The sequence below is a fragment of the Vitis riparia genome, chromosome 17 (assembly GCF_004353265.1).
Source record: "Vitis riparia cultivar Riparia Gloire de Montpellier isolate 1030 chromosome 17, EGFV_Vit.rip_1.0, whole genome shotgun sequence".
NCBI lineage: Eukaryota > Viridiplantae > Streptophyta > Magnoliopsida > Vitales > Vitaceae > Vitis > Vitis riparia.
The window spans coordinates 15,540,899-15,563,395 of NC_048447.1; the positions used below are offsets into that span (position 1 = coordinate 15,540,899).

At 34.8% G+C, this 22,497-nt stretch overlaps 3 protein-coding genes across 3 annotated transcripts; all 3 read left to right on the forward strand.

Moving 5' to 3' along the window:
- The first annotated feature begins 1,650 nt into the window (after nt 1–1,650).
- Nucleotides 1,651–6,171, forward strand: LOC117904885 (wall-associated receptor kinase-like 2). Its single transcript, XM_034817693.1, has 3 exons — nt 1,651–2,977; nt 3,124–3,234; nt 4,875–6,171. Exons 1-3 carry the CDS (start codon nt 2,161–2,163, stop codon nt 6,104–6,106), a joined length of 2,160 nt encoding a protein of 719 aa, XP_034673584.1. The 5' UTR covers nt 1,651–2,160; the 3' UTR covers nt 6,107–6,171.
- A 2,057-nt stretch (nt 6,172–8,228) lies between these two features.
- Nucleotides 8,229–11,041, forward strand: LOC117904625 (wall-associated receptor kinase-like 8). The gene is made up of 3 exons (XM_034817319.1): nt 8,229–9,056; nt 9,156–9,272; nt 9,675–11,041. Exons 1-3 carry the CDS (start codon nt 8,240–8,242, stop codon nt 10,859–10,861), a joined length of 2,121 nt encoding a protein of 706 aa, XP_034673210.1. The 5' UTR covers nt 8,229–8,239; the 3' UTR covers nt 10,862–11,041.
- Nucleotides 11,042–13,867: 2,826 nt separating this feature from the next.
- Nucleotides 13,868–22,416, forward strand: LOC117904626 (protein Dr1 homolog). Its single transcript, XM_034817320.1, has 6 exons — nt 13,868–14,034; nt 14,177–14,239; nt 16,068–16,157; nt 19,571–19,665; nt 21,811–21,879; nt 22,048–22,416. The coding sequence occupies exons 2-6, from the start codon at nt 14,185–14,187 to the stop codon at nt 22,204–22,206; spliced, it is 468 nt and encodes a 155-aa protein (XP_034673211.1). The 5' UTR covers nt 13,868–14,034; nt 14,177–14,184; the 3' UTR covers nt 22,207–22,416.
- The last annotated feature ends 81 nt before the right edge of the window (nt 22,417–22,497 follow it).

Genomic DNA, 22,497 nt, shown 5'->3' on the forward strand with positions numbered 1-22,497 from the left:
TTCACAAACATCAAGCGTATTAACCTTACAAGCAACCGCCACCACCAATAGCATTCCATGGTCTCCAAATTACCACAACTTGTAATTACACAACAAGAAAAGGCACCTACTTTGAATTATGACTCCTTCACATGCTTCACATTCTTCACATGTCATTGTAAAGAGTTCTAATGCGCAGCCACGACCTATATAAATTAGGTGAAAGTGACAATGACATTTTTAGAATATGGAGGAAGCAATGTTGACATATAATGCATTGTTTGACAAAATTATAATATAAGTCAAGATATGAAATTTATAAATCAATGTAGCGCATCTATTCATTCGTCAAGATTGCTTAGTATATAAATATAGTACTTAACTATTTTCATTCTACATCAAGATTTTTATTATTGTTTTTTTTTTTATGTGTTTTCTAAAAAGAAAATTAATAAAAATAAATAAATTTAAAATTAATAAATTATTTTTCATCTCCTTTCAAATTTATTTCACTTGTTTTAACTCTTTAATATAAAGTTACAAATAAAATAATTTTAAAATATATAAATTTCTAACTAATTTTTATTATATTTATTTTTTTAATATTTTTTATAATATAACTATCAAGTATGAAAAAATATGTCTTCTTTGATATATCTTTTATTTCTTTTTTTATTGTCTATGTGGAATGCTTCCACAACTTTGTTAGTTGGACATGGACCACGCGGTGATCATATTCTATTTTAAATCATGATTCTTTGATGAAGACCAAACAATGGATCTTTGTTTTCTAGAGATTCACTCTTTAATATAAATATATAAATAAAATAATTTAAAAATATATAAATTTCTAACTAATTTTTATTATTATATTTATTTATTTTAATATTTTTTATAATATAACTATCAAATATGAAAAAATATGTCTTTTTTAATATATCTTTTATTTCTTTTTTTATTGTTTATGTGCAATGCTTCCACAACTTTGTTAGTTGGACATGGACCACGCTATGATCATATTTTATTTTAAATCATAATTCTTTGACGAAGACCAGATAATAGATCTTTATTCTCTAGAGATTCACTCTTTAATATAAATATACAAATAAAATAATTTAAATATATATAAATTTCTAACTAATTTTTATTATATTTATTTATTTTAATATTTTTATAATATAATTATCAAATATAAAAATATATGTCTTCTTTGATATATCTTTTATTTCTTTTTTTATTGTTTATGTACCATACTTCCACAACTTTGTTAGTTGGACATAGATCACGCGATGATCATATTCTATTTTAAATCATGATTCTTTTACGAAGACCATGTCTTTGTTTTCTAGAGATTTCTCTTTGAAATTTGGGTTGTACAAGTACTGTCTAAAGTTTAAATAGAATAATCTAATCTTTTACTTTTTCTTGTCTTTCACTCACAAAATCAATCTTCACATTTTTCAAAGTGAAGGTGGCATGTGGGTATATTATACAACTCAAATTTTGTATTTGTCAAAGAGGTGAAGCGAAATAGTGGGGGGTGGCAGGTGGAGAGTCAGACTCAAGGGGCTTAATTTAAGTGAATGTTGAAATCAAGACAATTTGTTGATAAAAGGTCAAATGTGGGGCGGTTGGCGGCTGTGATCAATCAAAGCATCTGATCCAGTCAAGATTGCTGGCTAAACCTTTATCTCTTTCCTCTTCTCTCTGTGGGAAACCCAAAAGATCAGAGGCAAAGTCAGTCGCCTGGCCTTGTTGCTTCAGCTAAAATCTCTTTACTGTCCCTCTAAGAATCTTCAGCAGCTCCATCTTTGGCAAAGCGAGGCTCTGGTATTTTAAGAGTTGAAAAGGAGACTGGGTAAGTTGGTACTTTCAAGCTTACAATTTGGTTTCTAGAAGTGTAAGGTGAGAATAAGGAGCGAGATGAGGAGTGGGTGGTAGTTGTGAGTCAAAGCAATTGATTGAGTTGAGTTTTAACGCGTCTGGATTTTAAGTCAGCGGAAGGTGGCGAACAAAACCAAATTGGTTGAGGTCGAGCTGGGTTTTTCGCCCAATTGAGAAATGACAAAGCAGAAGCATTATTTGGACTTGAAATGAGAAATTTATTGTGAGTCAAGATTTCTGGCTAAACCTTTAAATCATCCCTTCTCTATCTCTGGAAAACCCAAAAGACCAGAGAACATGGCTGCGGTCACCTTGTTGCTTCAGTTAATCGTCTCCTTACTATGGCTAAACGAAGCTTCAGCAGCTCCATCTTTGGCAAAGCAAGGCTGTGTCGCTTATTGCGGCGATGTTTCCATTCCCTACCCGTTTGGCATCGGGAAAGATTGCTACTTCAATGATTATTTCTCAATCAACTGCAACGATTCTTCTTCTCCTCCGAAGCCCTTCTTGAATCACACCGAACTCAACCTGGAGCTGTTCAATGTATCACTGGAATACAAAACTGTGATGGTAAACAGTCCCATACCTTCCTTATGTGCAGATAACGGAACATGGAAAAGCAATGATTTTGGTGGAATCCCCTTCCGTTTCTCCAGCGTTCATAACATATTCATGGTGGTCGGATGTGACACCAACGCAGTCCTCGCCACCGGCGATCAAGCAGAAATCTTAGCGGGTTGCACATCCAATTGTGATAGTCGTATTGCTCGAACACGTAGACGTTGCTATGGCATACAGTGTTGCCAAACCTCAATTTCATACAATAATCAATCCACTCACCTTGGTATGTACGATGTGAGTTATGTCAAGACAGGTGAGGGTTGCGTATATGCCTTCATGGGCGGTAGGGACTGGTACGCCAACAACAACTCTGATCCAGCTAATACTACCACTTCCGGCTATGCTCCGTTGGTCATGTTCTGGGAGATGAAAACTACTTCATTGGGAAGCTGTTACCGTCAAGATCTTGACTGGCAGTCCGGAAAAACTATCGAAATTTGCAGCTGTGAGCATAGATACGAAGGGAACCCTTATCTTCCCAATGGATGTCAAGGTATATATTCTTCTTCTTTCTTTTACCTTTCCTTATTGGGTAGAATTAATAGAATTCAACAAGCTGGCTTGCCCTGCATCTCCTCTAAATTCAAAGAATTAGTATATAATTTATCAATTTTGATCTTTTTTTTTGTACATGTTTAGTGGTTGAAGCTTGTGCCAACTGCAGCCTTCTTGACTGTGGCATGATAGGGACTGAATATCATTGCTTTGCCAGCAACAGAATGGCGAAGCAGCTAAAAGCTATGATTCTAGGTAACCTTCAATTTGGTTTGATTTGTTTCTTTATCAGAATCTCTATTGGACCATAATTCATTTGAAAATTACAACTTGGTATTCGATGAATTTTGCATGAACGAAAGATTTTGAAGGAGCTAGCTTCAATCATCAAAATTTCTTTCTTCTCAACACTTTCAGTGGCTTAATTTCTGACTACTCTGGTGTTGCTACTTTGAGTCATATTTTATGGTTTGAAATGGTTTAACTGCACACACAATCATCAAATGCTAGATGTCAATCTTCAAAAGAAGTATATTATGAATGGTTTAGGTGGCTAGATTGATAATTCTGGTGTAGTTGCCTTGGTTAATTTCTACAATAGAAGACCTTCCCCTCCTCCTCCCCCCCCCCTTTGTGCTCTGTTTTGTCCAGTCTTTTTGTGCTCTGTCCCTAATCTTTTTGTGCTCTGTTTTGTAATTCATCTTTAAGAATGATCGATCCATCCTTAGAACTGAGAGTCGGCAGTACTCTGATATATGTATCTATTTGTCCAAATCATAATTTGGTCAAAAAACAATCAATCAAACAAACAAACAAACTCACTCTTCTAAAATGTTCTAAATGAATCACAACCTTGATCTCGATATTCATTATTGAAATCCAAGTTTCAAAATTAGGATTGAAGAGAAACATAGTAGCTGTTATACACTTCCCATTAAGCTCCTCCTTCTTTCCAAAGAAAATCCATCCTGTTTTGAATAGTAAATTGGTGTTCAATAGGTTTTCTTATAAAAGAAAAAAAAAGGGTTAATTCATCTAGTTCATCCATCCATTATCTCATTATTGATTTTAAATTGGGGTAAAACTCATTTTCTTCTTGATTGGACATCAAGGACTGTGATTAAGTTCGGTATTGATTTGAAGTATGTTCCTAAATAAAAAGTGTGAACCTAAAATTAGAAGGTTATAGTTAAGTAGTTTGGGAATGATTGATGAACTTAAACCAGGTAATGCTTATATCCAATCATTTTTCTTCATAATGGAATTTTTCAATTGCTTTTTGGATTATGTTTCTTAATCTCCTTGTTCACTTCTCATATTAAACCTTAGTTCCATTATTACTCTCATTTTATTTTCTTATTTGGTAATTTCTATTAGTCTATCTTTTATTATAACATTAACACTATTATAATAGGTCAAATGGTTGGAGATATGAGTTGAATTTGACCATTTGTGCTTAGGAAATTATTGAACTAATTTTTATTTTGGTTAAGGTATGCTTGAATATTTGGTTAGGGGACCAACTTTCTCCATTGCCATGCTAATTAATGGTTTGATGCATAATGATTAGTTTTTCCTTGATTTAAGGGCTGACACATTCTCTTTCCTTGATGTTCAACTCTTTAAATTTGAAATCAAATTTTGCAACTGCCTTTAATATCCAAACAATATGTATTCTCTCAGGTCTAAAGTGAATCTTACTATTTCTTTCATGGGAATTTTTTTCAAGTATATATAGTAGTTTTAATGGTAGCAGTTTAGTATTCATATGAGAATTAACTTTATATATATATATATATATATATATATATATATATTATAACATTATCAAAATTCTTATTTTCTACACATATTTTGCATAATAAAGTAATTTTATTCATTATTGAGCCATGCAGGTCTTAGCATAGGTGGAGGATCATTTCTTCTACTTGTTGGGAGTTTCGGATTGTACAAAGGAGTCAAAAAAAGGAGGGAGCTCATTCGCAAACAAAAATTCTTTAAACGAAATGGTGGTCTATTACTACAGCAACAACTATCTTCTAGTGAAATTGTTGAAAAAACAAAAATTTTCACATCTAAGGAGTTAGAAAAAGCAACTGACAACTTCAACAAGAGCCGAATTCTTGGACATGGAGGTCAAGGTACAGTTTATAAAGGCATGTTAAATGATGGAAGAATTGTTGCAGTTAAAAGATCAAATTTAGTTGATGAAAGTCAACTAGAGCCATTCATCAATGAGATTATGATTCTCTCTCAAATCAACCATAGAAATATAGTTGGGTTGTTCGGATGTTGTTTGGAGACAGAGGTGCCTCTATTAGTTTATGAGTTCATCTCCAATGGATCCTTACTCCAACTCATCCACGATCAAAACAATGAATTCCCATTCTCATGGAGCATGCGTTTGCAAATTGCTGTAGATGCAGCAGGAGCACTAGCTTACTTGCATTCATCATCTTCCGTACCCATTTATCATAGAGACATCAAGTCAAGTAATATTCTTATAGATGAAAAGTATAGAGCAATAGTGTCAGATTTTGGGACATCAAGGTCCATTTCCATTGATCAAACTCACTTGACCACCCACGTGCAAGGGACTTTTGGTTACTTAGATCCTGAATATTTTCAATCAAGTCAATTCACTGATAAGAGTGACGTATATAGTTTTGGAGTTGTTTTGGTTGAACTTTTAACAGGAAAAAAGCCGGTTGCTTGGGCAAGTTCCGAAGAAGAAAAGAGTTTGGTGGTACATTTTATTTTATCATTGGAGGAGAATCACCTATATGATATTCTTGATGACCGAGTTAGGAAGGAAGGTGAGAAAGAGAAAATTATGGCAATGGCCAACCTTGCAAAGCGGTGCTTGAACTTGAGTGGCAAGAAAAGGCCTACAATGAAAGAAGTGACCTTTGAGTTAGAGAGTATTAGAATGTCTTCTTTGCCTAAAAATTCTCAACAAGATATTCTTGATGAGGATAAATACGGTATAGTGGATGAATACGGTATAGTGGAAACAATGAGGCCTTTGGATGGTGCTACAACTTCGTGTTCAATAGCCTCAAATTTGAGTTGTGGGAAATCATTTTCCTCATCTGATTCTCAACCATTTATGTATAACATAAGATGATTAATAAGCTATGTACAATTCTTTATTTTGCTTCCTACACAATGCTATTACTCATTTCTCCATAATTAATTGGTTTTCATCTATTGCATAGGGTAATGAAGGCACCCTCCAAGTTAGAAATTTGTCATTGCAAATTAATCATCTTAAATCAACTGGCAGCCATAATTCACTGGTCTCATTTGAAAGAAGTTATCAGATTACTGATTACAAACTTTGTCTCCACCAAAATATCTTAAATTGTGAATTTTAATCTGAATAAATTTGGATCCCAGAACAGTTTAAAATAGGACTTTAAGGCAATGCTTCATTCAGATTGGCACAGCCCCTGGTCATCAGACTGTAGTCCACAATGAGTTCGGGGAGAAGTTTTTAGTGGACAACACAGCTGAAGTGATTCCTGCTAAGATCATGCACCATCCACTTTGTTAGCATTGGCAAACAATGTTCTAACTGTACCTTAGCCAATGCACTGACTTCTTTGTTCAGCATGGGCTCACAACTAAACTGAAATTATTGTTGATTATTTCTAGCATAGAAACTCTTGTTGTTGCCTCTATGATTCAAAATGAAATTATTGTTTCTATTGTTGTGTGGGACACATGCTAAAACTCAAGAACTTAAGCCTATTATAGACTCCCAAGTTCTCAGTATCTTCTCAAGTTTTCCTAAGCCTTGAGGGCATGTGCTGCTTGAGCACTTGGTACTCTTTGATGGTGGTTGATGTGGATGTTCTTGTCCTCCTCAAATCAGGCTAATCAGCTGTTTTTTAACAGTGACATATCCTAGTAAATGACGGGCTTGTCAATTGCTTATAGTTTTGCTATTGAAGTTGAGTGTGATCCTGGGACATTTCACCATGGATGATAAGGATGTCTAGTGCCTTTTATAACTCTTCACTTGTTAAGTGGTCCATGCTTCTTGATAAATTGAGGCATGAGTACTCTTCTTACATTACATTATAATACATGACTATGCAAAACTTTCAACATGTAGCAACTTGGTTGCGTACCTAAAATTCAAAATTTTAACTTAGTAAAAGTTAGAACCCGATCGAGTTTTCATTTCTTATAAATAAAAAAATTAAACATTTTAACCTAACAAAAAGTTGGGTACACCATTGAATTAAAATCATAAATAAAAGTTAAAATCATGATCATTGATTCTCATTTGTCTATGAAAATTTAAATTTAAAAAAAATATATAAATAATATAATTAATAAAGATATATTTATTTAATTTATATATTAATTTTTTTCCATTAATTATTTCTTATATATTATTATTTAATTTTAAATATCCACAAATAATTAAATATGAAAAGAAAAAAAAAGGTTTATCATTAAGAGAGAATGACTGGAGGGCGATATTGAAATTTTAATTATTATTACTATTAAAATCCATGTTTATGGAATTATTTTTCTCGTTTTAACATGTGTTTTGAAAAGTAAATTTTTTTTTTTAAAAATCTATTTTTAGATAGTTTATTTTTACATGATTTTCTCTAAATTAAATAAAATAAAAGAATCATGCTAAAAATCGTTTGAAAAACCGACCCAAAAAATAAGAAAAAATAAGGAAAAATGTAAGATATTTTTTGTTGGTAAAGTACTTCCAAATATCATGGAATAAAAAACCACATTTTCACGTGGTGGTCAACTCTCTAAAATTATGAGCAGCCAGGTCAAATGGGCAAGTTGAAATCCAAAATTATATTTTTGAACCATTCTATTTGTGCACGCACCCCTTGAAATGTGAAAGTGATGACTAGTCGTGGGTCAAGGCTGAAACTCAAGTTAGTATTTTTCAAAGAGTAAAGTGGAAAAATGGATGAATGACGAGTGGCAGATGTTGGGCCAATTCCCATACTCAATTTTTCAAAGGACCGCCATGGGACTGGAAGGAGTGGCCCTTAAGGTTAAGAAATCAACATTTCTGTTGAAGTCAGGTATTCAAATGAATTCCGTCGTTTGACCAAATGCCAGAACTTAGATCCAGAAGTTCAAATATGAGGGGTAGACTTTAGCATCTGTGGGCCTAACCACATCTCCTTCTCGGAAATTTCTCTTCCTGCAATCCCCACTTATAAAAAAAGGGAACATTGAGCTTCCATGGAGTTAAATTACACAAGGAACAATGATTGGGTCACTGTTGCTCCATCTCATCTCGATACTATGCTTGACACAAGCATCGGCAGCTGCTCCATCTCCGGCTAAACCAGGCTGCGAAGATCGCTGCGGAAACTACTCCATCCCCTACCCTTTCGGCATAGGCAAGGACTGCTACTATAACGAATGGTTCGCCATCAGCTGCAATAGTTCTTCTTCTTTCCCAACACCCCTCTTGAGTCATCCGAGGATCAATCTGGAGGTGCAGCAGATTTCAGTGGAATACCAAACTGTTTCAGTTCAAACTCCCATGCCTGCCTACTGCCAAAACCAGGAGGAGACCAACCGGACGTGGGACAGCATCGACTTGAAAGAAACCCCCTTCTTTTTCTCTGCAGAACGCAATAGTTTGAGGGTGATAGGGTGTGGGAACGCTGTCCTCGTCACCCGGAGTGGGGTTACCTTGGCGGGCTGCTCGTCCTTTTGCCAGAATACAACTAACAATTTTGTTGGTAATGGTGGTTGCTTTGGTATCAACTGCTGCCAAGCCACAATCCCATCTAACCTCAATTTTTTCCGTCTAAATACCACTGCTACTTCTTATTTGAGCAGTGAGTCGCCTTGTACGTTTGCTGCCTTGGGAAACGGATTCTCAACGGATCAAGCCTCTCCCCAGCAATCTTGGGCTTCAATCGAACTGACCTGGATGATAGAAGAAGCAGTAGAGGGCAGTCAGTGTCAGAAGAACACATTGAACGGAGCGGAAGTGGGAAATTATACTTACTACAATTGCTCCTGTCTGCCTTACGAGGAAGGCAACCCTTATCTACCCCTTGCTTGTCAAGGTATGCACAACTCAATCCCATAGTCTTATCCATGATTTGCTTACAATTACAAAAGATGGTGACATTTTCAACTTATATATATTTTTTTCCTTATCTTAGTTCCGGAAGTATGCAAGAACTGCGCCGAATGTCGCAAGGACCCCGATGGCAGTTTCTCTTGCGTGGTTAGAGGTTCAACTTCAACTTCATCCACTTCTCCAAAGCCTTTGATTCTAGGTAATACTGATTTTCTCATGATATTTTGAAATTGATCCTATTTCCTTGAACAATGGGTTGATACTCAAGCTTTTTCTTTTGGCATAGTTAATTCATGATTTGAGGTCCCCTGATTTCAAATATTTCTTTATTCTGATTATAAAGAGGTAGATGATGCAAAAACCATGACATGTGCCATGGGACAAAACCAAATTATGGATCTAGGGTTTGGTTATTGCGAAAATCAAGAACAAGGGCAAATTCAAATTAACATGAATTATAGTATAATGATCCATGGTTCCATATGACATGTGACAATATTTTTTCTTGATGGTACTAAAGCATTTTCCCTTCTATTGCTGACTCTATATAAATATATATTCAAGTAAAGTAATTTTCATTCATTATTTTTTTACCTTGCATGTCTCAGCTTTGGGATAGGAGGATCGATATTTCTAATTATTGGTTCTTTCTGGTTGTATAAATTTATAAAGAAGCGAAGGGTTATAAAGTGCAAAGAACATTTCTTTAAACGAAATGGTGGCTTATTGTTGCAACAAGAAATGTCTTCGGATAGGATTGCTGTTGAGAAGACAAAAATTTTCTCTTCAGAAGAATTGGCAATAGCAACGGAAAACTTCAACAAGAATCGAATTCTTGGGCAAGGAGGACAAGGAACGGTATATAAAGGTATGTTAATTGATGGGAAAATCGTGGCAATTAAAAAATCAAAGATAGTTGATGAAGACCAATTGGAGCAATTCATTAATGAGATTATGATTTTATCACAAATAAATCATAGAAATATAATGAAGTTATTGGGTTGTTGCTTAGAAACCGAGGTTCCTCTATTAGTGTTTGAGTTCATCTCTAATGGAACTCTCTTCCAACTTATCCATGATAAGAACAATGAATTTCCATTTTCATGGGAGATGCGATTGCAAATAGCAGCAGAAATTGCCGATGCAATTACATATTTACATTCAGCATCTTCTGTACCCATATATCATAGAGATATTAAGTCTTCAAACATACTTTTAGATGATAAATATAAAGCAAAAGTATCTGATTTTGGAATATCAAGGTCGGTCTCTTTAGGTCAAACCCACTTGACCACCCTTGTACAAGGAACCTTTGGCTACTTAGATCCAGAATATTTTGTAACAAATCACTTTACTGAAAAAAATGATGTATATAGTTTTGGCGTTGTCCTTGTTGAATTGTTAACTGGTCAAAAGCCAATTCCTTCAACAAGATCGGAAGAAGAAAGAAGCTTGGTTGCATATTTTACATCATCATTGGAACAAGGTCGTCTATTCGATATCATTGATAATCGTGTTATGAAGGAGGGAGGAAAAGATGAGATCTTAGCCGTTGCTAACCTTGCAAGTCGATGCTTGCACTTCAAAGGAAAGGAAAGACCCACCATGAAAGAAGTAACAAAGGAGTTAGAACATTTCAGAACATCTTTTTTACCTTTCAGTCATGTACCACAAAAAATCCACAAGGGTGAATCCATGGTAACTGAAATGACGGGGCCTTTGGATGGCACTTCTACATCGACAGAATGGTTTCAGCATGACAAGAAATCATCTTCATATGATGTATAGTCAACGATTTTGCTTAAATTCAGACATTATGATAGGAAAGATTTAGATATATGCTTATGTTTCTCTTGTGTTGTAATACATTAAGGCTACTGAACTATGTCTTAGCTGCATTTATGAACCTTTTCTTCCATCAATTTGGTTTCCAATATCTAAGGTAAGGAGATTTTGATGTGATAGAATAATTAGGAGCCTCCATTAATCTGATCATTTTAAAGTTAGCCACCATATATAGCATCATGCAAATTTAATTCACATCTACATAAAATTAATTTTGTGGATCATTTAAAGACCGGGTCTATCAATCAAACCTAGGGATGGTAAGGGAGTAATCTTGAGATTTTTTATTCAATTTAGCTATGAAGTAAAAAAAAAATATAGAGAAAGGAATTAGAGTTTGGAAAGTCTTAGTCAATTAATTAAGAGTTTTTTGTGTAACAAATAGAAATTTTCAAAAAAAATTTACAATGTTCTTAATTAAACTTCTCATATTTATTCTAATAAACAATTTAATTTGGATCATCAAGTCTATGATTAATTACTAAGAAATTTATATTTCCAAATGGTTTCAACACGAAAGTAATAATTTTTAAAATATATGTTTCTAGTGGGTTGTTGGTAGCTAGTACAGTTGGAGGTGGGACATAAGGACAATGAGATGTTTAGACTCGAGGGAGAGAAAAATGGACTAGAGGAGAGTAAGGGAGAGTGAGTGACAAAAGTCCTTAATTGGAAGTAGAGAATAAAGCAGCACTTGACAAGGACTCTTGATGTTGAGCTCTTAGGGATTTTAAACTATGAGCTATTATAATCCTCTTATATATATGTTCTTTACAAATGAATCTTTGGACCTTTTGAATAGGCCCAAAGTTATAGAGACCCAAGCTTGAAGTCGTCCATCCAATTAGAAACTTTCACATACTCATATTAACAAGAGAGCTCTTGCACCAATATCCTTATGCTCTTGGTAAGTCATGGCATTCAATGACAATAGGTGCCTTAGAAGCGACATGCCCCTCTTCCTTTAATTTGGTCAAAACAAATTTGATGCATCTATAATCTATCCTTGTCTTGACAAACCTCCACCTCCATTCATCAAAACAATGTCATGAGTATATCCTAAGAACTCAATAGAGGGAAGGCCAAGCTCACCCACCACCAAGATGCACAAGGTCCAAGTAGGACCTTATAAGCCATTCTCCCAACTCGAGTAGATTTAATGGCATCAGGATGCCTTATCCTAAGTGAAACGTTTTCAAGGGAGTATGAAGACTAAGTAGAGAGGCTATAGGGTGATATCGATTTGAAGGCATCCCTTACCCTTTATGAAATGAGAGAGATGTGTGTCAACACCACCCATACAAGGGTAAAATCAATGCTCCCTCATGGGGGAGTTGGTTATCGCCTACTTTCTATGAGGGATCTAGTTGTCACCAATATTTTTGGGAATCTAGGTTGACCAATCTTATGAGACCACCTTAATGAGCTTGAAAAGGTCGCCCTTATCTTTTTAATCAAATAATTAATAGAATCCTGATCCATTATAAATGAGCATCTATTAAGGTAGGGTTGCCACTATTGTAAGTGTGCATTCCAACATAACATGAGTTGCATCAATGCACTTATGCAACAATGAGGGACTAGGGTTGCAACTTGGTTAGGCTAGGTTAGGTTGATAGCTAACCCATGTCCAACTTGAATTAAGAAACAATCAACACTATTCCAACACAAATTCAACAAGATAAGAAGTAAATAATTACCCAAGCCCAACACAACTCAACTTTTAACCTAAAGTATTCGACTTAAGTTCAATCTAACCTTATTTTATTGAACCCGGGTTAAATTCACGTTAGTCAAGTTGTTTAGGTTGTATAATTCAAAATCTATCAACAATACTTTTTTAAACTTTTTCTTAATATATCTATAGCAAATGAGCCCAAATTTCAAGATAATAAAATAAATTTATATATATATATTTAAATGAAAACTTATATGATGTAATTATAATTTCATATTTTTTATTTAAAAATTTTAAAAGAAAATGAGTATTATTGTATACGATAACAAACATTATAAACTTTTTTTAAAAAAAAAAAAAAAATTAATTCAAGCTTGGATTAGGCTTGGGTTATCTAAATTTTGGCCTGATCCAACCCAAATTAAGCTTGGGTTGAAAAACTTAACCCAAGTTTAATCCAAGCATTAAAAATAATTATCTAAACTTATGCAAACATCCCGTTGGATTCGAATTGAGTCAAGTTAAATGTCCAAGTTGCACTCTTATTCAAGACATGCATAATCATGTAAGCAGAGAATCATATGATACATATAACAACACGTTACTTATGATCCTACTTATCATATTGGAACATATGGTAGGGATGGATAGGTCGAGTCTACAAAATTCGACATCAACACCATAACATTAATATTAAAATTTTCATTAAACATAAAATAATTTTGTACATAAATCAAAATAGTGATTACTTTTCATATTAAATTCTTCTTAAGTTATAAGCATTTTTTATAAAATTATCCATGTCCAAAAGCTTTAATATTGAGTTTTTTTTTTTGTTTTTAATGCTTTTGACTTCTACCCAATACAAATAGGTTTCCTTTTTTATAACTTTAGTTTCCACAAATATGACTATTTTTTCTTTAAATGCCAAAAAGGGGGCCATATTAGAAAACAAATGGAATGGTCTTTTCGGACCGGGCCCGGGCCCGGGCCCGGGCCCATAAGAATTGGGCCCATGAGAGCCCTTTACGGCTTTATCACATCGCCCTCTCTCATTGGCAAGTTCATCAGATCCAACATCGAGAAACAAAATTGTATTATGGAAAAATGGAAAAGAATATCAATACTTATCCACGCGCTCTTCTGAAAGTTCGCAGCACGCTTGAACCACAACTCCTGGTCCCACATGGGAACGCCACTTTAAACGCGCCCTACAGCGCGTGGGAAAAAGGAAAGGATTCGACGCGCTTGAGGGATCGTTTCCCACAATCGCCTGCAAACGAACTCAGCCTCTTATCCTGCGACGACTCGTCGCCTTTGTATATCAACTACACCATGTCTCCTCCGCTTCATCCGATTTCTGTGCAACAACTCCCATCTCCAGTCCGTTGACTCGTCATCAATCGTTCTCCTCCGTTGATTTCAACACGGTGATTCGGTGTTAGAGTCGAATCGCAAATTCTTATTCTGTATCCATTAGGGTTAGATACTTAGATCTGCATTGTCTCTTCTATTTATATTTTTTTAATTAATTTTTGTTTAACTATACATATTTATTGATTTATGTTTTTGGTTTGAAGGTGTTAGAATGGAACCTATGGATATAGTCGGGAAGTCCAAAGAGGATGCTTCTCTGCCAAAAGGTTTGTTTTTTCTTTTTCTAATTTCTTGTTTTCATTTTTTTGGTTAATTTTGAGGAATATGATGGAAAATTCTTGCATGTTTTTCATGTTTACGTTTTTTTTTCTGATTTTCTGGGTTAAAGGGTTCATCTTTTTGTGAAATTCGATGGGTTAATCGCTTCAATTTTATGCAATAATTATTAGATGTTAAAAAAAAATTGTAGTAAAATTGAAACAGTGATTTTTCTTTTTCTTTTTTGATAAATTGATTGATTTTCCAGTTAAATTAACTAAATTTCACCAGTCAGTGCTTAATAAATTGTTGCCAATTTTCATTTAATATATTTGTCAACTGAATTGGATGAAGCGAGGACTGAATCCGATGAAATACCCTGTGAAAAAATTAAATTAATTTTTTTTTTTTTAAGTTAGTGGTATAGGTGGATGCTTAAGTGGGAAAATTACAACTTTAGTGTATTTACAAATTTAATTTTATCAGACTCAATGCTTGAAAAGTTCTAGAAGTGGTTATTAAGGTTTATGGATGAACTGGCCATTCATTATTGGAGATATTCCTTTTTTTTAGAGTTGGAAGCTTTATGTCAATGACAATCCCTTGCACAGTGAAAAACCTTGGAAGCTTTATGTTAATGATGATCTCTTGCACGAAAAACCTTCTTGTAGTGTGGATGACAAAGGGGATGAAGAAAAGACAAAGGAAGGATTGGTGCATGGTTCCTTATGTTTATTTTGGTGCATTTGGAAAGAGTGTAATCAAAGAATTAGAATATTCTGTAAGGAAGAGATGCCACAACAATTGGAGTTGTATGGGGTTGGAATGGGGATGAAGATTGCCACAATGTTGATTTTCCTTTTTTGGATAGGTAAAACAAAAGAGAATATTAAAGGAAAGGGGGGGCCATAAGGCGTTTCAAAGCATACAAGAAGTATACAATGAACAGCTAATGGCATAACCAGTTGATATTGTATGTAAAATTGCATTGGAGAAGGATTTTCTATTAAGGCCAAACCAAGTCTTGTTGGACGTTTTGGGAGGTAGGGTTTTGAGGCTGTGTGATGGAGGGCAACTCTGCCATTGTGATTTCCTGGGTTGGAGAGGGAGCTTAGCATGGTGGCAGCATGGGTAAATTATGTGGAAGATTAGAGACAACATTGTTGGACCAGAAATAGCCATTGAGGCCTAGCTCAAGTGGTAAAGGTTTGGGGAGGGTTTGTGGAAGGTTCCACATTCAAGTCCCAATGGGGATAAAAAAATTTACCGATTAAAAAAAAAAAAAAAAACACAAAACACTGCTGGACCAGGAATAGCAATTAATTGTAACTGCTTTTCTTTGACTAGATAGTTTTCCTTTCATCCCTTGGTGGAATTGGCATTATATTGCCATACTCTTGTGTTCTTTCTTTGTTTTATCTCAAGTCTTGTCTTTGAGTCTCTATTGACATTAACCATATTTTACACTTACTGATGTATTTAGTTCTTATAAACTAAATATGCATTTAGTTTAGTTGATGTAATATCTAGTCAAGCAGTCAGGAATTATTAGCAGTACACAGACTCTTACGTTATAGTATCATCTTATTATTTTAGGCACCAGACTCAAGAATCGTCTTATTCTATAACGAAATGTTGAAAGACGAGGCTATCTTGAGAAACTATGTTAAGAAGTTGCACCATGTTCTCCCATGTTGTGACCAGAAATGAACTATTAATCTATGCATGTGTTTTGATTCATTTAGTCATTACCTGGTTTGGCACTTATTTAGTTTGATGTTATACCACTTAAATTAGTTTATTTGATTGCTTATGCAACTTCTGATTTCTCTTCAGCTACTATGACAAAAATTATCAAGGAGATGTTGCCCCCAGATGTACGTGTTGCAAGAGATGCTCAAGACCTTCTGATTGAATGTTGTGTAGGTGAGTAGATAAGAATGGAAATCCTTTATGTATATCAACTTTTTACCTATTGGTTTTCATATTACTGAATGTTTTTGTCCATAATAGTTGGTGTTTGTTAGTTTGGTAGCAATTTATTTAAATATTTTTCTTTGATAACTCAGCTCCCTCTTTATATGCAATGCAAGAGAAGACACCAGGAACAGTCACTGCTATGATTCTTGAAAAACTGTGATTGCCCCATCTATATGCCCAATATATTGGGGCCACATTCTAGAAGAATTTCTAGGGGCATATATGACTGTAGTTATTCATCCTTGGGTACATGGTTTGATACATATGTTGGATTTGCTCTGACCTTTTCTTTTTTTTTTTTGGCTATTTTTTTGGGAGAAAAAAATTGCATTAAGATCTAAGTTCCATCAATGTTTTTTATATTGATAGAAATAGGGAAGAATTCCTATTGAATCAATGTGAGCCTTAAAGTTAAGTTTAAAAGTTCCTTGCTCAGCTGATGACTTGATCCTTGGTTGGTGGATTAAAGTTGGAATCAAGACTGACCGGGTACATTGGAAGGGAAGTAACAGAAGAATCTCTTGCAGTGTTATCAAAGGTGATCGCTTGGGTCACCTAGGCCATCAGGCCAGGCAGGGTAGATAAAAGTCACCTTTTCAAGACCTAGGCAAGGCAACTTCAAAGAGGCAACGCCTAGGCAATCACCTTGGGATAAGGCACAAGGCATAGAGGCGAGGCCTTTGACCATGAATTAAGATTAAGCATACTTAGATTATAAGTTCATTCAATCTAATATTGGATTAAACAAAGTATAAGATAAAATTTTATATTATCAATCATAGAAATAATAAGATGGAGGGTTATCAATCTAGTCTTGATGGAAGTAATGACAATTTTAATTTCAATAATGACTATGATGATGATACCTAAAGCTTCTCTAGAATGTTCAATCTCTTATTTTGTGTTTTATTTTGCTTTTTAGATGTTTGAAAAATTAGAATATACATTTAGATAGGATGAATATCTTTAAACAATATGATGTTTTTTATAATATGGGGTACAATATTTAACACTTTCAATAATTATTACTATTTTGTTAATTTATAAGACATCATGAGTAATGAAAAATTAATAATATTGATTGTTGAAGACAACACTTATATTAGTTAAATATCGAATAGGTAAATATATGTATATTTTTTATCGCCTTACTATAGTTAGGCTATCGCCTTGTTTTTCGCCTTTCGCCTTAGACTAAAAGGAGTCTTATTGCTTTGATATCACCTTTTGCTTTTGACAACACTGATCTCTTGTGCTTTTGAAACTGTCAATTGTAAACTTGAAGGATATTTAGGTAGACAGCACTAATCTTTGGGATAATGCGGAAGGTTAGGTCCTGGGTGTGTATTTTTGTTGAGTTTTTTGGTATACTCAAAGGTTGTGATTTTCGCAGTTTGAGATTAAGGCTTTGTAGACTTCAATTTTCTGAAATTAAAAGGAAAATATCATTACAGAACACAAAGTGCTTCTTCAAAATATGGACCCAAAGTGACCAAAAGAGTCCTCAGTCTCTAAGGGATATGAACCAATGTTTTCCCCTTCCTCTCATCAATGTTAGTTTGAGATTAAGGCTTTGTAGACTTCAATTTTCTGAAATAAAAAGGACAATATCATTACAGAACACAAAATGTTTAATTAAAATCTGGACCAAAGGTGACTAAATCTCATCAATGAAAACCTTAAGGTTAGGAATGATAAAGACCAAGGTGCCATGTGAATAGCTAGAGTTTGACCTGCGCGCAGTTTGTTCAAGCTCTTTTATCAGTTTAGTTGAATTTTGCTCAAGCTTGTTTTAAGTCTTTTTCTTTTCCATTTGATCTAAGCCCAACCAGCACCAAGCTTAGTTCAGGAAGGCGTGTAGGGACTAATTTAGATGTTAAAGCTTTACTTTAGCAACTCTTAACCTTAAAAAGCAGTGTAGCCTACAGAAGTAATCTTTCTCTGGCAGAAGAAAATTCCCACCCCAAGAACACTTCCAAGCCACTCATAATCCCACTTGAGAACCAGACCCTCCCACTCTTCAGAGAACCACACTTCTGAACCAAATTAGTGCTTCCACAGCAGAGCTCTCCTCTACAATGGTTTCCTTTTCTCAGACCCTTAAGTCATAATTTACAAATTTGTGTGCTCCTCTTCTGGTCACTCCAAAACTTCTTCTAATTTGGAAAGCTACTAAGCCAGGTTAGTGAAGCCAACATAACATGTGTTAGAAGGGTACCAACCAGAGCTAGCCTGCCTCCTGATGCAGATTCATTCTTATCTTCTATCATATCAATTTCCTTTCAATGCACTTAATGAATTACCAATTGGCATAGCTTTGAGAAGGGGACATCAGTGGCCACCTGTCATGGGATGGCAGAAGGCAATCCACCCAGCAGATCAAATTTAAGGCCAAAAAAAAACCAATATCCCCATTTCACAAGTAGACAACAATTGCTTATCCTCAAATTTATTCTAGGATTGTAACAAACCCACCCCGCCCCACCCCACACACACATGCATACTCACCCACCCACCGAAGAACTCTTATTTGGTCCCTAAACACACCACAAAAGGTTATTGTATTGTATTGTCATCTTAAGGAATAAGGCGATTAGTAAAATAATCTTTTTTACCACGTTGATCAGGTGGTCTTTTGTGTACTTCATGTGGCTAAGGATTTGCCCCTTTTAGCACTTTAAATGGACATATTATATTATCTTATCCTAAAACAAAAAGTAAAAATAAAAATAAAGGCACCCTGTACTTGCCCTTCCCCTTGTCAAAATCTTCCAACATCCCTCCTAAGGCTTCCATTGAGTTCCATTAGAAGCCTCCACAGCTCCATCAGTAGAATTAAAGGGGAGGTAGATAGTTGCAGAGTTCATATGTATGTTTGCTTTTTTCATCATCGTTTATAATAAACCACATTTATGAGAGAAGACACTGTTTGTTGTTTCATTTGATTCATGGCTACTTATGTTTCAAACCAGATTGTAATATTAATAGGTTCCAAAATTCACATTTAAGTTGTGTATTAGTACCAAAATTTCAAAAGGTTAAATTGAAAATTTTTCAGGTGACTCAAACACTGATTATTGGTACAAAGCTCTGAGAAATTAACAATTCAATCTAGGGCCTTGTGCAATAGTTGCCAGCTTTTATTATTAGTATGTGGCAACTAACATGTTTTTTTTTTCTTTTGAAAGGCAAATTAGAATAATTGTATTAGAATAAGCACCTAACAAAAATGGGGGCCACAACCCAAGAACACACAAATTATACAAGAAGTGCACAAACTGAGGAGAAAAAGAAATGCCTATAGCACTTACATTTTCTGTATTGATGAACTTTGCTTTCTCTGTTCTGTGCACTTGCAGAGTTTATTAATCTCATCTCCTCAGAGTCCAATGACGTCTGTAGCAGAGAAGAAAAAAGAACCATTGCACCTGAGCATGTTCTCAAGGCTTTAGAGGTTTTTAACCCATCCAATATCTCATGTTTTAGTTTTGCATTTGTTGAATGTATGGTTGTGTGTATTCTGCCCCTTTCTGGCTGGTCTTCTGTCTGTTATGAATATTTCCTGCAGCATATTTGTTTCACTTTCAACTGCTAGTTAACACACCAAAAAATAATTCACCTGACCAATACACCACCACCACCCCCTCTCTATTTAGAATTGTTAGGAAGGTAGTTCTTCAATTTGCTGACCGATATGTAAGTTCCTTCCGTTTTAGTGGGGAATGATAAATTTTGTTATCAGTAGGATTATGCATATGCTTGTAGGTCTTCACTAGATTTCTTTCTACTGATATGTGGTGCATATGCCTATGTAACCCATGATTGCCATCATATTCTAGAAAATTACACTAATACATTTGCTCCATTTCAGTATCTTTCTTGTGGATGATCAAAAGAGTAATCCATTTATTCTGAAAGTCCAGAAATGTTCAACTGTGCAACATCATTAACTAATGTTTCCTGCGAAGTATGAACACTACAGAGGTGGCCAGCAAGATTGTTGAAAGAGTAGATGAATCAATAAGTATTTAGTTCAAGAGTGTGTTTTTGTGTGTGGGTGTGTTAATAAGATGTGTGTGGTGCAGTTTTATCTCAGTTGAGCTTAAGGACTACAACCGTAAGGAAATGATACACCTACAGTCTAAATGAGATTGTAAGGCTTGTTTCAGAGTGGGAATAAAAATGATTTAAAATGAAAAAATAGTGAAAAAAAAAAAAATTAGAAACATATTTTCAAAAACAGGTTAAGACTGAATATTTTTAGCAACATATTCTCAATAACACTGAATATTTGCTGAAAAGGGAGTCATTTTTAGAAAACGTTAAAGATATGTTTTTTATGCTCCCATATTTCAGACCCTATGATAATAAAAAATGATGCAAAAATTAAAATAAAAAGGCAATAAAAATAAAACCGTTTTCACTTCCACTATTAAATAATTCCTAAGCTTCCTATGATCACATTAGATGGCTCTGGTAGGGTTTTCCTCTAGTCTGTAGCAAATGATGATCAACATGGCTCTCTCAAAAAGACAAATCTTGTAGCTGAGTCCTTACTAATATCAAATTAACAAAAAAAAAAAAAAAAAAAGTGTTTGTCCCTATCTTCACTCTATTATGATTCTTCAACCAGCACTCATATGCATATATTTTTAGCTGTGTGACTGTGTGTGTCCTCTCCCCTCCATATGGGCCCATAAGCACCACATTCTGTTCCCTGAGAAACGAAATATGCATTTAATATTCACATCTGTATGACCCTGTTGATCTGACAGCAATGCAATGGGCTGTGGGTGTTTAGAGCAGAGGGTAGGGTAGGAGAAGGTGTCATGCAATGTACAAATCTTCCTGTGCATACCAAAGAAAACAATATTGCACGCCATGTTGCTTTATATTTGTGACTAGTCTTATTTTCTGCTAGTCATTCTATGGAGGAGCTGTGATCATGCCAGTTCTGTTGCATGCATGCATCTGACACTCTTCTGCTTGTGTGTCCATGTTTGCTAATAATATCACTAATTATTGTCTCCCTTTGATAGAAACAAAATTAAGAGGGAGTTTGAAGGATGATCATCTAATATTTACGAGGACTTTTAGATGATTTTTGCACTAATCATTTTCTCCCTTTCATAAAGGCAAATTTAATGAGAGAATTTGAAGGATGATCAACTAATATGTATGGGGTGGACTTTTAGATTATCTACTTGAGGCCTGCTTCTGGCTTTACAGATATAAAATTTTTGGGATTAATGGACCCACACACCTCAGGAACCAACAGAACAAAAAATGTGGCATATGATATGTTTTGGCCTCATAAATACTTCTCTATGCTTTTAGGAACCAAAGAAATGGCACAACTTCTTGGAGACATTGGAATAGGTTGTTTTGTGTTAATTAGAGAAATGAGTGTAGTACACATACATGCATATTTGCAATACACATATTATTTACTGATCAAAAAAAAAAAAAAAACCATACGTGCATACGCTCACTGCGTGTATTTATGGGCTTAAGTTACAATCTTTGGGTTTTTCAGTTTTTACACTAGAGTATGTGTGACATATTGTATAATGATTTATACATGTGATTTAACTGTCAGGTTCTTGGATTTGGGGAGTACATTGAGGAGGTGTATGCTGCATATGAACAACACAAGCTTGAAACTATGGTAATTTTTCACTTCTTCATTCTCTGTACCCATAAATGAGTTTGACCTTGCACAAGAGTGTTTGTCTATCTATTGTTTGTTGTTTCCGGTAGTTGAACTCTGATTGCACCTTTAAAATACCACACACAAAATTTCTTTGATAATTCTTTTGGAAATGCAATCCAACAGGACACCATAAAAGGTGGGAAGTGGAGCAATGGAGCGGAAATGACTGAGGAAGAAGCATTGGCAGAGCAGCAGAGGATGTTTGCTGAGGCACGCGCAAGAATGAATGGTGGGGCCTCTATCCAAAAACAATCAGAACTTGACCCAAGTTTGGAGAGCTAATTTTAGGACTTCAATTTTCTTTTGGACCATAGGCAAGCATCCTTGAGTATCCCATATATTCTTCTAATCCCCCTTATGTTATGTACAAAAGCTCTTGCAAGAGTAGTGGCACCTATATGGACTCGCAGTTTATTTTTATTCTCTCTATGGATTATGCTTGTAACTCAATGTAATTAGTTTGAGTTTGTCCAAAATTGCCTCTGTTCCATACGTAATCACTTGTATGTGGGTGTTACTTTTATGATTACTCTTTTGAAAGGGGAAGATACCCTTGAGAACAAAATTGTATAG

Excerpts from the sequence above, each read along its gene's own strand:
- LOC117904885 (XM_034817693.1), top strand. The coding sequence starts at position 2,161 with ATGGCTGCGGTCACCTTGTTGCTTCAGTTAATCGTCTCCTTACTATGG. Across the intron at positions 2,978-3,123 it reads TCTTCCCAATGGATGTCAAG|TGGTTGAAGCTTGTGCCAAC; the intron begins GTATATATTCTT and ends GTACATGTTTAG. Across the intron at positions 3,235-4,874 it reads GCTAAAAGCTATGATTCTAG|GTCTTAGCATAGGTGGAGGA; the intron begins GTAACCTTCAAT and ends TGAGCCATGCAG.
- LOC117904626 (XM_034817320.1), top strand. The coding sequence starts at position 14,185 with ATGGAACCTATGGATATAGTCGGGAAGTCCAAAGAGGATGCTTCTCTG. Across the intron at positions 14,240-16,067 it reads GGATGCTTCTCTGCCAAAAG|CTACTATGACAAAAATTATC; the intron begins GTTTGTTTTTTC and ends ATTTCTCTTCAG. Across the intron at positions 19,666-21,810 it reads ATGTTCTCAAGGCTTTAGAG|GTTCTTGGATTTGGGGAGTA; the intron begins GTTTTTAACCCA and ends TTTAACTGTCAG.
- LOC117904625 (XM_034817319.1), top strand. The coding sequence starts at position 8,240 with ATGATTGGGTCACTGTTGCTCCATCTCATCTCGATACTATGCTTGACA. Across the intron at positions 9,057-9,155 it reads TCTACCCCTTGCTTGTCAAG|TTCCGGAAGTATGCAAGAAC; the intron begins GTATGCACAACT and ends TCCTTATCTTAG. Across the intron at positions 9,273-9,674 it reads TCCAAAGCCTTTGATTCTAG|GTCTCAGCTTTGGGATAGGA; the intron begins GTAATACTGATT and ends TTTACCTTGCAT.